A 12,741-nucleotide genomic window follows, 5' to 3' on the forward strand; every position below is an offset into this window, starting at 1 on the left:
TTTCACCTTAGTAAAGTGCTTCCCACACGTGGGGCAGGCATACGGTTTGTCGCTGTCCGTCCTAATGCTCAGCCTCCCACGTTGTGACCCAATGACACCAGAAGAGGTAGAAGCAGGAGCCACCGCCCTCAGGTGGTTAGTCTTTGAGCTCCCTATTTGACCTTTAGCCATTGTTTGGGTGTTGTTGGGATTGTGTGCTGTGTTATAGGCTAGGTACCTCTCGTGGTGAACGCCCATCCTGACCCTCTCTGTATTGGTGGGGTAAACCTGAGGAAGGCTAGACCCAGGCTTTCTATGAACCCAAACCCCACCAGGTGGGTCTCCCACCATTCCCTGTGAATGCTGAAGCCCAGGGTGACCTGCTCTGTTCATCATGGATATTGTGGTGTTTGTATCATAGGAACAGGAGGGTCTGTCTCTATCAGCCCCAGGCCCTGCTCCATCCCTGCACTGAGACTGTGAAGAGAAGGGTCTGGGCTGCAGACAGGCTCCAGTCAGGGATCCAGTCTCTCTGATGACCACCAGGACTGAGGTTGTTCAGTCCACCTGTCCACTGGTTATGTTCTGTGTGGTGGTGGAGTCTCTGTCCCTTACGGTTCAGTCCTGGTTCTGACTCGGGAAGGAAGAGCAACGGCTCCTGATCCAGGGTTTTGATCTGGGGCCAGGGTTTGTGACCAGGAGCTTCAGAGGTCCAGTCTCTCCCGTCAGCAACACCGGACATCAGCAGGTCCTCATGGACTGCTGACTATAAACACAAATTGAACAGAAGAACATAAAGGTTTATATAAGAAACTTTGCTGTACAAACAGAAACATGATATTATAAAATGTTAACCACAGTCAAGCCCATCTCTAACACTGTGATTCAAGTACCTAACAATATGGAGCCATTGGAGTTTATTATAGAAAATGTCCATCTGTGTTGATTCAAGAATTAAGTATAATGTTTTGGTTAGACGGAGATAAGGGAAACTCAGTCCCTGCAATGATAATACATTTTGATTTGATACAAAAACAACCAAGTCAATCAGCACAGTCAATTTTGTATTTAATTTCAAAGAAATGGTCATGCACTCACATTATGTGAATTACAGTACTTTTATTGCACAAAACAATACATGTGACAAGTAGCATAACTTCCCACTATTTACTTTTCTGTAAATATGGTACACTCGCTTTGCTGAAATTAATTTTAGAATCATTTGGAAAAGGTTCAACATTACATTTCTATAGCGCTTTTCATAGAATCTCAACGTGCTTCAAGAGCTAAAAGAAGACAAAAAACAAGCAATATATCATGACGGGTCAACCAATAGTGGACCAAGTCGTTGAAAGCGGCATCCTCCGAAGACGGAGAGGGTCAGTTCATGGCTTGAGCGAAGGGAGCTAGACAGAGGATGGTGACGAAGTCTTGCTGACGATCTTGTAGAGGTAAGTCTGGGAACCAGCCTGAGTCAGCCTGGACTTCTCCTCTGTGCAGCAGCCACTTAGGTGATGCTCCAGCAGCTCTGTTCGCCAGAAAGCTCACCGCACTCAGCTCAGAATAGTAGCCGGTCATCCTTCGTTACGAGCCCTCAGCACTAGTGGATTCCTCTAGCTCCCATTCCTCTCACGCTTCAGGAGACTCCTCAAATGATGTTCTTAAAAGATCTGGAATTGGCAACCAGGTGAAATTTTTAAAAAAGATGGTACTGTGTCCGGCTGCATTTTGGAAACAAAGCTAGCAAAGCCAAAAAGTGTTAAACTGTCAGTCAATCTGCAAATCCTTGGCTTAAAAATGGCAGACATTTGCAATAAAAAAAACTTGATGTTTTTAAAAACAAAAGACCTGATTTAAAAAAGACATATTAAAAACACCTAAAAATAACTAAATATGTACAAATGCACACATTGCTTCACTACTTCATGTCAAGTAAACCTGAATTAAGGCACTACCGTCTCATTATAAAACACCAGCATTAAACAACAGGACAAGGTTGTCACTTTTCATTAGTGAAGCATTTTTACAGACACCATCCCACCAACCATCACCATATCATCTACTCTGCCTCATCATACTCATTATTTCCTCAGCTCACCCAGTTCCCTACTACATCCAAAGCCAACACAATTAACTACAAACTAACTAGTACTACATTACATGTCATTATACTCGGGCTGTGTGCATTTTCTGCTGGTGTATCCTGAGGTAGCTCCTCTCTGAGAACCTCTTCCCGCAGTGTGTACAGGCGAATGGCCTCTCTCCCGTGTGGACCTTCAGGTGCATCTTCAGCTGGTGCTGGTGTGAGAACCTTTTCTCACACTGGGGGCAGCTGAAGGGTTTCTCCCCTGTGTGGACCCTTTGGTGCCTCTTTAAGTTGAATGAATGTGAGAAACTGGCCCGGCACAGTTGGCAGCCGAATGGTTTCTCCCCCGTGTGAATCCTCTGGTGGCTCTCCACCTGTTTGGGGAAACTGAAGGCTTTCCCACAGATTCCATCTCCAATAATGTCATTTGTCAATGAGCTTGTGTAGCCATTTAGTGTTGAGGCACTGGCATTGTCTGAGGTCTGGTTTAACATTAGGAGAGTGTGAGGAGGATGAAGGCCAGAGAGTGTCTGTGTTGTCGCAGGGTCCATGTTCCAGTTGATAGATCCTATAGAAGGCAGGCTGAAGGCAGCACCTGTTAGGGGGTTAACCTGAGGCCCCATCAGTCTCTCTGAATCACAACTATAGGAGCAGGATGGAGCATCGCTAGCCGAGTTTGTGTCTGTTCTCTCCCGCCACATAGGGACAGCTCCTTGTCCCCGCAGACCCAATCTACGCCTCGCTCTGGTCTCAGCCAGTCTGTTGTCATGGAGACTACGTTTGGTTGTTGTTTTGTGTTCGACTGTCTGTTTCTGGTTGTGGTTAACAGTGTTGTTCACCAGCCCAGAGTTGAGGATGCTGTCCCATCCACTGACCTCCACTATGTCGTCTCTGGTCTTGGCCTGCTTGGTGATGGCGACCCCCGGGCCCTTGGATGCAGCCGTCTGGGATACCAAGATGGCTGCCCAGTCTCCTCTGTTAGCCTCCAGCCAACCACCTGCAGGAAGAGTTTAGAAAATAGACTTTACAAACATGGCAGAGAACTCTACAAATGGAGTTTGAGTCAATTACCTGGTCAAATTCATACATTATAATGCGTGTTTTTGCATGTAAACGTAAGTTTCATTTTATGAATGAAGAAAATGAAGAAATAATTACAGCCAGGTGCATCACTATTCCCATTGAAGATCTATTCCATTGAAGATATATTCTATTCCCAACACTCTAACCACTATTCCTAGTGGTTAGAGCGTTGGGCCAGTAACCGAAAGGTTGCTGGATCGAATCCCCGAGCTGACAATGTAAAAATCTGTCGTTCTGATCTGCTGTATATGCTACAACGAACAAGACCCAACAGGTAGGCTGCTATTTGATCATCTGAATGGAGGTGTTGTTATTTATTACTGACGGACAGGAAAAAAGTGCATGCAGACTCAATTAGCCCAGCTAGCTAACTTAGTTAGCTATTTTAGCCAACTAGCTTCTCTCGGTTTGATGCAGTCAAGACACGTACTTGGTAGGTAGCCTAGTGGTTAGAGCGTTGGGCCAGTAACCGAAAGGTTGCTCGATCGAATCCCCCTGAACAAATAAATAAAATAAAAAATATTTTTAAAAAGTAGGCTATACACATTTTATTAGGTACACCCATCTAGTACAGGTTGGGCCCACTTTTTCCTCCAGAACAGCGACAGATACGCTGTGGCATTCAAATGTTGCTTAGTTGGTATCAAGGGACCTAACGTGCCAGGAAAACATTCCCCACACCCTTACACCACCAGCCTGTACCGATGACACCAGGCAGTATCGAGCCCTGGACTCATGCTGCTTACGCCAAATCCTGACTCTGCCATCAGCATGAGGCAACAGTAACCGGGATTAGTCGGACCAGCAAATGTTTTTCACACTCCAATTGTCCAGTGTTGGTGATTACGTGCCCACTGGAACCACTTCCTCTTTGTTTTTAGCTGATAGGAGTGGAACCCGGTGTGGTCATCTGCTGCAATAGCCTATCCGTGACAAGGACCGACGAGTTGTGCGTTCGGAGATGCTGTTCAGCACAGCACTGTTGTACTGCGCCATTTTTCTTTGCCTGTATGTGACCCGCCTGTGACCCGCCTGTTAGCTTGCACAATTCTGGCTGTTTCTTTTACCCATAGGACTACCACTGATTGGATGTTTTTTTCTTTGTCACACAGTCTCAGTAAACCCTAGACACTGTTGTGCGTGAAAAGCCCAGGAGGCCGTTTCTGAGATACTGGAACCGGTGCGCCTGGCCCAACGATCATACAACACTTAAAGTCCCTTAGGTTACTCGTTTTGCCCATTCTAACGTTCAATCAAACAGTAACTGAATGCCTCTGTGCCTGCCTGCCTGCTTTATATAGCAAGCTACGGCCACATGAATCACTGTCTGCAGAAGCAAACCATTTTCGTGAACGGGATGGTGTCCCTAATAAACTGTGTGAGTATGTCTCCCTTACCTTGCTCCCCCATCTTTAGTCCACTCAGCAGATCAATGCTCTCTGGTCCGTCTTCTATTGTCTCCTCTTTGACCAGCAGCAGATCAATCTTCCCATCCTCCATGTGTACTGACTGTAAGAGATACAAAGTGAGAGGATGTTGGATCAAGAAATCTGATATGAGCACCCTGCTATGGAGCATCTTCTGATTGGGCAATGAGGGATTGCTGTGAGTACTATGCAAGCATGTTAGTTGATGTGACTACTTGACAATCTTTAATGGGTTGATCATTGAAAGGCATGGTCCCACCCTTAAGACAAAATGTATCAAGAACAGGGCCGTATCCACAAACCCTCTCAGAAAAGGTCTTAGGAGTTCTGTTAAGACCTGTTTTCAGACAACAACAAAAACAAAAAACAGCTCAGAGTAGGTTTTAGGGTGGGGTTAAGACGCTGCCCAGACAAACTCTGAGCCAGGAGTAAAATCCACTCATAAGTTTCTCAGCTGGTTATCGCGACAGTTTGAGGTACTGCAAAGGAAAGACTGTGATAATGCTTATTGACATTGGCAATTCCCCATAATTTGCAACAATCGTGATGATTGCTTAAAATGTTGCCATTTTAAAGAAATAACCTTTGCGACACATCTCCTTTGCATAGAGTTGATCAGGCTGCTGATTGATTGTGGCCTGTGGAATGTTGTCTCACTCCTCTTCAAGGTACCGGAACGAAACAGTTCCTCTAATTAAGCACTGGTTTTGGAATATTGACAAGTTCCAGTTGGGATACAAGTGCGCTCTGATCGTCTCAATTATCATTTTGGCCAAAAAAAAGTGTCCGACTCGAGTGAATGACAAGTGCTCACTCCGTTAAAGGCATAGGTCATATTTTTGAGCAGTTTTGATGTTAAGCTCCAAAGGGACAACTTGAAATAACACCTAGGTAATTAAGCATAACATATGAAATAGGCCTCGTGAAATCATTGTCAAAAGGCGCAAGAGATACTGTTGCATGTAGGTCTGGATTATTTATTGATTGATCATATAGAAATATCGACAAACAAAATGAACAACTCTAAAGCAATTGCCTGTCTATGGCGCAGGAACCACTGACTCGCTGCATTTTCCTATTATCAAGACACCTGCTGATATCTCTGGTTAGGAAATAACTGGTTAGGAAAGCTGATAACTCTTAACTGGTTAGGAAAGCTCATGAGGTCTCCTAAATATCTGTCAACTAGGTGGGACTCATGACTAAAGAGGCTTCAAGCATAGCTTTTATTTTTACCCATAAGAGTAGAAGTAAAATGTCTCTATTCTCAGCACAATTTTCTACTCTGAGTCGCTTTGTGGATACGGGCCCAACAAAGTCTGAGTAGAAGTGCTGATCGAGGATCAGGTCACCAGCTGTCTACATCGTCTTATTCATTATGATCTAAAAGGTAAAACTGTCTTAAAAAAAAAAAAATCCTAGATCGGCACTTCTGCTCTGAGGCTTTGTGGATACGGGCCCAGACCTAATACCATTCAGACAGTAGTTCACAGTGGGGTCACCTCAGTGAGACTGTGTGTGGTCCTGTGCTGCTCAGCTGGTTCCTCTGTGGGTTCAGGAGGAGGTGTAGTCTGGTTGCCCTCCATGACCATGGTCCCCTCAGTGTTCCCCAGACCCTCCTCACACCCCTCCTCCTTCACCAGCAGCACCCCTGGACCCTCCTCCTCCTGGAAGAGAGGTGATACAGATTACACAGACATACACTCCCTCAGAGGTGTATCATACGAAGCCAGCTAGATCTACTCAGGGTTTCACAATCCAGCTCAGGCTTCATCAGTATTACAACGGTGGATATTGCTCATCCGCCTGCCTGCTAACTCTAGCAGGCCTGGATCTGTGTGTGCATATCGCTCAGGGCTAGTCGAACGCCGAACTCTTCATTGAGACAACACTGAAACATCAATCCATGGGTGGGTCAGTGCCACATTTTCATTTGTGCCGAAATCAAAATGAAGGTAGAAGCTTGCAAGTTCAGCAGGCTATGGTGTGAATAGGATTTTAGAAGTACTGTCTTAATTTTATTACTTAGCATTAATGCCATTTTTGTTGTGCTTATCAATGTATGAGCATCCTTTTTCCCACTCTTATATATATTTTAATCATAATTGTATTTGTCAAACAAAAGTTTTACTGTGCTGTGAAGTTTCAAATGCATTCTGTCATTACTAAATAATGTGACAGGTATTTCACTATTTAACACAAAAAACCATTTGATTTAATAAAATATTGAAGTGTTCTTACTCAAATGAAGAGGTAATGATGCAGTCTTTGCGAGAGGGAGGTTATCAGATTTGAATTGGTCCTCAAGGAATGCTTACTAACAGGGATGCAAACAAATTTGTGCACAAAATTTGGGAAAGCTTTTTGTGGATATGGAAAATATCTGGGATCTTTTATTTCAGCTCATGAAACATGGAACAAACACTTCACATATTGCGTTTATATTTCTGTTGTATATATAATTGTGGAACGAACAGCGGACTGAAGATGGGACGGTCAGGCATTTGTGCGGTTGAGTCCATTTTTCCTGTAACATGGACTCCTAACAAGGCAATGAAACTTTGTAGCTCCTTGCTGAAACAAGCAACATGTTGTATTATGCCATCAATGACTTGAAGGGGACGCCGGTTCTAGTCATTATATTTCTATGGCAGAACATGCAGTCAGGAGTGAAGGAGAGGAGAAAATGTGCCTTTAAAATGTGGCAGGCCAATTACCTTCATCCAAAATTCCATGACTGTCACAGCCCTAGTGTAGGTATATTTAGTAAGTGTATATGTTATAAAGCACTGTTGGGTGTATGCAGAATAGGGTGAGATGTATATTAAAGAGAGTCTCAATGAAAGTCTTAGAATGAAAAGTTCCATTTTGTGTTTATTAAACATAAACACGTTTTAATTACACCATGTGAAAACCACCACATACCTCCGGCCCAACTACAAATCTGCATGGACTTGATGAACTGCACTCATTTTCTCATTAAAAGTGTCTTGGGGGGGGAAAAATTAAGTAGTTGAATGCAAGTAATGAAATAGGCATTTGTGAATATCATATTGCCTACATAGTACAAACACTATGTAAGAGACTCATTAAGCTTATATATGCCTTCATAAATCACACAATGCTTGAATAAAATATTCTACCCAGAAATCTGTTATTCCCGTTATTCTGACAACAATCAAGATGAACCTGCATTTTTAAAGGAAGACTGAGGTTACCACTATCAGAACCGAAGATATTTTGATGAGCGTGATGTTAGACTGCTCTCTCACAGTCACACAGAGTATCTGTGCATGCACACGGGTTCGCTTCACGTTGCTACAACATGGTAGCTGTTGTACCAAAACCGCAGAGAAGTTAAGCCTCACTCTTAGTAGTTGCGCAAATTTACCCACTACTGTTGTTTACTTTGTGCATGTACATCATCTAGCTGAGTCTAGCTTTAATGCAGGGTTTGATTGAAATGTCAGAAGCTATCGAGTGGAATGGTTTCTTTCGATGTTATTGAGTGGAATGTTTTTTCTTCTGGTGTATCCTGAGGTAGCTCCTCTCTGAGAACCTCTTCCCACAGTGATTACAGGCAAACGGCCTCTCTCCAGTGTGGACCTTCAGGTGCATCTTCAGTTGGTGTTGGTGGGAGAACCTCTTTTCACAGTGGGGGCAATTGTATGGTTTCTCCCCTGTGTGGACCCTCTGGTGCCTCTTCAGGTTGCCAGCCTGGGCGAAGTGCATATGACACTGGGTACAGCTGAAGGGTTTCTCTCCTGTGTGGACCCTCTGGTGGATCTCCAACTTCTGGGTGCAGCTGAAGCCTTTGTTACAGAACATGCAGAGGAACCGTTTCTCTTTACTAGTGCCTGATGTGGCTCCCCCTCCCTGAGACTGGGCTCTAGTCCTGTCTTTTGAGTTCAATACCTGATCAAAAAGGATGCTGGGATGCTGGACACTGGGTCGGGACCGCTGAACGCATGTAAAGGGGAGTGGGTTGTCTCTAAGCTTTCCCTGTAGTCTAAGAAGTCACTGGTGTTGCCCTGCGAGTGTCCTTCTCCTAACGGAGTCTCATCTGCATTCTATGTCAGAGGAGTGTCGCCTTCCACTTTCACTTCATCTACGACCAGACCCTCCCCTTTCTTATCTAGGAACCCTTCAGAGTATACACTACTACTGTACTGGTTCCAGTCCCCTCTGGACCGAACAGTCTGTGTCTCTAAAACCAAGGATATGTTGCCAGGGTCCATCTCTGTAGTGTAAGAACAAGACGGATCATCACCTCCAGTGTTTAACGCATAACTACCTCCATAGGAATTAACCGTCCCCTGGCTCTGGTGTAATACCGATAAGTACTCTGAGCCGGGAGCAGGAGGACAGCAAAGTCTACCCAGACTCAGTCTCTTTGGGTCTGATCTGTGGTCAGATCCTGTGTGTGAGATCATTTGTGTTACAGTTAACGTCTCTGTGTCTGTCTCTGACTTGAGGACGGCGTTCGGCATTCCACTGACCTCCGTGATGCTGCATCGGTTCCTGGGCTGGGTGGTGGTGGCGAGGTCCTCCGTGGCTACAGGGGGCTCTCCAGCCGCTCCAGTCTGGATGTCTCTGCGTTGCCGTGGGTCCTCTTCTCCTTCAGACCTCTCCTGCTTGACCCCAGGACCTACAGCCTCTGCATCTGCAGCCTGACACGAGGTTATTACCGATACATGAGTTGAATAGGATAACAATGGCATAGTGAAGTCTCACAGGCAGATAAATGCCGATGTACATGTAAGGAAGTGAATAGCTGAGGGGAGCCTTTCTGAAATGTACTGTAACACTATTCCACTGACCTCTATCATAATAATGTGCTGGGTTGAGGTTCCACTCTCCTCATCAACAGTGATTGGTTGGTCATCTCTCCATATATTGTGTCCCGCTGGCTTCACAAAGCTCCTGTGACCTCCAGTGAGATGTCCTTCCCCTGAGAAAGTGATTGGGGGAAAAGAGGTGGTTAGGTTAGCCACTGTCAATGCTATATTGTACACTAATGACAGTTTTGGCACTAGAATTGTCAAGGATGTAAGGTGACACTAAGCATAACTTCTTGATATACAATTTATAGATGGATTGATTGTTACATAGGAAATGCAGTAAATCAAGAATCTGGTTAGAAAATGATTGTCTTTTTGCAAGTTAGTTAAGTAAATTCAGTGGAGTTATTGTATACTATCCCAAAACTGACCAAGACCCAAATCTGGTTAACCTGTTGTTAACGCATCTGAAGTCACACGTGCGCAGATGTGAACGGGGCGATAGGCCCTGCAGCATCCACATTCAGAAAAATGTACCTCTTGCCATTCGATCGAGGATCTTGACGCTACTGGGACGACTGCCGAGGACGCGCTCTCGCGTTGTCCTCTCTGCGCGCTCCCGTGCCACCTTCAGTTCTAGTAGTTTTCTCCGCAATGTCCTGTTTTCTTTCTGGCTTTGAGTTATTTCCAAACGACACACTGCATAGTCGTCGTCTACGAGTTTACAGATCTCTGACACGGCTGCATTCGCTAGAACCTCCATGATGGAGGCTATTTGAGTGTGAAAAACCATACAGTTAGCCATTGTTAGCAGCTAGCTAGCGTTAGTTACCTATTAACAGATCTATCCATCAAGTCCTGTCCCCAACGCGAATTAAAAACTACCTGGGGTAAGTATGTGATGCTGTGTAGTTAAATGAGTCATATTTCGAGTTCCAGGGTGTTAATAAACGTCTAAATAACAACAAAAACGCTAAAGTGAAAATTATTGGTCACTTCTGTGTACACTTCTTCAGTGGTTTGTAAATCGCGTTCGACAACCAAATTTAGTGATGCATTACCGCCACCTACTGGACTGTGGACCAGAGATGGATAAGGTCTGAAGTTGAATCCTACCCAATTTAACAATTCTCCCTATCGGAATACATCATTGACTACAATATCACCTTAAGGTTTTCTTAACAATTAAATTAAACTAGGCTGTTCAATGCCATTACTCCTACTAATAAAACTGTCCCGTTCCCTCCCATATCGCTGTCACTGAAATAGGATGTGTTCCACTGTCTCCATCTCCTGGCATTGATCACACTTCCCAGTCGGATTGTTTCCCTAATTTCAAAGTGCTGTTGAGCCTTGTGTGTCCCAGTTTCAGTTTTGTGATTACGTCTTCCTCCCTTCTCTGTTGACCCAAGGACCTCCCCCACCTTTTCCTGGATCTTATACAGGTGTCTTCCCTTTCCCTCCCTGTTCCACAACTCTTGCCATTACAGTTTTTTTCTGATTGCTTAGGCACTATCTTTTGAAACTATAGGCTATTTTTTGCAAAACTCTACACACTAGCCACCAAAACATTATACAATTCTTGCAAAACCCTTCACTCTTTAAAAAAAAAGTGTTTTTGCGTCAATTCCGTACACACAGCCCATCATTTGAATAAGCACATGAAGCACCAACTACGCACTGATAGTACAAATGGAAAAACACTTGTGGCTTTTACTTTTTCTGTGTGCAGGGCATAGCAGTTTGCAATAAAGTTTTGTCATACAGGTAGTAAACACAGGTATCCAAATGTGTAAACTATGGATGTGTATTCCGAACATAACACACTATCAATACAAATAAGGGGGAAAAGTTTTTTTTTTTTTACCCCTCAATGTTCTAACACTCCTCAAACAACAAGCGCAGTAGAAGAAAACAAAAACATTGGTGCAAGAAGAAAAAAAAGAACAGAAGAAAATTAGGCTGAATCTCGCCGCCTTTGTGGGTCTGGCCATAAGACTTCATCCACATCACATGCGATGTTGTCTTGAGCTAGGCAGCGTGGAAAGTATCGCCTGGAGTCCCGTATCCAGGCATGGCATAACCCCTGATCGATGTCTCCACAAGCCTCCTCCATTGCCTGTAGAAGGGGTATGCGTTGGTGGGGCTGGCGATCGTACACCTTCCAACGCCATGCAGAGAAGAATTCTTCAATAGGACTCAAGAACGGAGAGTATGGGGGGAGATTGAGTGAGATGAAAAGTGGGTGACCTGTGAACCAATTGCGGACCACAGCAGCCCGGTGGAAACTAACATTGTCCCAGATAATAACGTACCTGGGATGCTCTGGCCCCTGGTCATCAGGGATTAGTCTGTTGTGGAGGGTGTCCAGAAATGTGATAATGTGTGCAGTGTTGTATGGGCCTAGGATTGCATGATGGTGAAGGACGCCGTTTTGACTAATAGCCGCACACATTGTTATGTTGCCACCACGTTGTCCCGGGACGTTGATGATGGCACGGTGTCCAATGATATTTCTGCCGCGGCTCCTTGTTTTTGCAAGGTTGAAACCTGCCTCGTCCACATATATTAGCTCATGATGCACTGCATCTGCTTCTAGCTCCATGACGCTCTGAAAGAGACAAGACAATGTAGCACAGTAGGAAAAGACAGGGATGTCTTATGATGTAAGACAATATGATGTAGCACCATACACTTCCAGATCCAGTACCAATGATAGGATAGTATAGCTTACCTGCACGTATTCATATCTCAGTTGTTTTACACGGTCTGCGTTTCTTTCGAAAGGGACTCTGGACAGCTGCTTCATCCTAATTCTATTGCGTTTCAGTAGACGAGACAGTGCAGAGAGACTCACTCGGTTGACGTTTTGGAATACGGTGTTATCTACCATTATGTGGTCCTGCAGTTCTCTGAGTCTGATGCAGTTATTTGCAATGACCATATTTACAATGTGGGTCTCCTGCTCTGGGGTGAACAGTCAACCTCTTCCACCAGATACTGGTTTTCTTGCAGTTCTGTAAAAACATTTGAATGGTTTTAGTGATAGATCCTTATCATTATGAAAGTACAGTACATATTACTGTACCAGTAAGACTACAGCACTTAGTCTCATTTCGAAATATCCAGATGATACCTGCAACAGTATAGTGGCTCAGATTTGGTTGAACCCGTTGCCCTCATGCTCATCCCATGGTTGACAACATTGTTGTCCAAACCAAATGTTTGCCTGTGGCCTATTTATAGTGCTCAAGCTCTGATTTGTAAGTGAACTCATTATCTAAAAGTGTTTTCACATGTGGAAAGGCAATTGGCGAAATTGTGTAGCAATGTAGAGACCAATGTTTACAGTTTTGCTAGAAGTATGTTATTAAATTGCAAACTG

At 44.3% G+C, this 12,741-nt stretch overlaps 1 protein-coding gene across 1 annotated transcript; it reads right to left on the reverse strand.

Annotated features, from left to right (window-relative positions):
* Positions 1-1,080: 1,080 nt before the first annotated feature.
* Positions 1,081-12,165, reverse strand: LOC139374414 (zinc finger protein 271-like). Its single transcript, XM_071115469.1, has 7 exons — positions 12,091-12,165; positions 11,842-11,967; positions 9,075-9,245; positions 8,182-8,535; positions 6,216-6,242; positions 4,546-4,657; positions 1,081-3,062 (listed from the first exon to the last, which is right to left on the reverse strand). The coding sequence occupies exons 1-7, from the start codon at positions 12,163-12,165 to the stop codon at positions 2,146-2,148; spliced, it is 1,782 nt and encodes a 593-aa protein (XP_070971570.1). The 3' UTR covers positions 1,081-2,145.
* Positions 12,166-12,741: the final 576 nt, after the last annotated feature.

Source organism: Oncorhynchus clarkii, chromosome 19, assembly GCF_045791955.1.
Source record: "Oncorhynchus clarkii lewisi isolate Uvic-CL-2024 chromosome 19, UVic_Ocla_1.0, whole genome shotgun sequence".
NCBI classification, from domain to species: domain Eukaryota; kingdom Metazoa; phylum Chordata; class Actinopteri; order Salmoniformes; family Salmonidae; genus Oncorhynchus; species Oncorhynchus clarkii.

What these genes read in the sequence shown, in the direction of transcription:
- LOC139374414 (XM_071115469.1), bottom strand. Translation starts at nt 12,165, where the DNA reads ATGAAGCAGCTGTCCAGAGTCCCTTTCGAAAGAAACGCAGACCGTGTA. An exon ending in TGAGATATGAATACGTGCAG is followed by an intron (nt 11,968 to 12,090) that starts GTAAGCTATACT and finishes TGTCTCTTTCAG; the next exon opens with AGCGTCATGGAGCTAGAAGC. An exon ending in AGGGTCCAGGGGTGCTGCTG is followed by an intron (nt 4,658 to 6,215) that starts GTGAAGGAGGAG and finishes TATCTCTTACAG; the next exon opens with TCAGTACACATGGAGGATGG.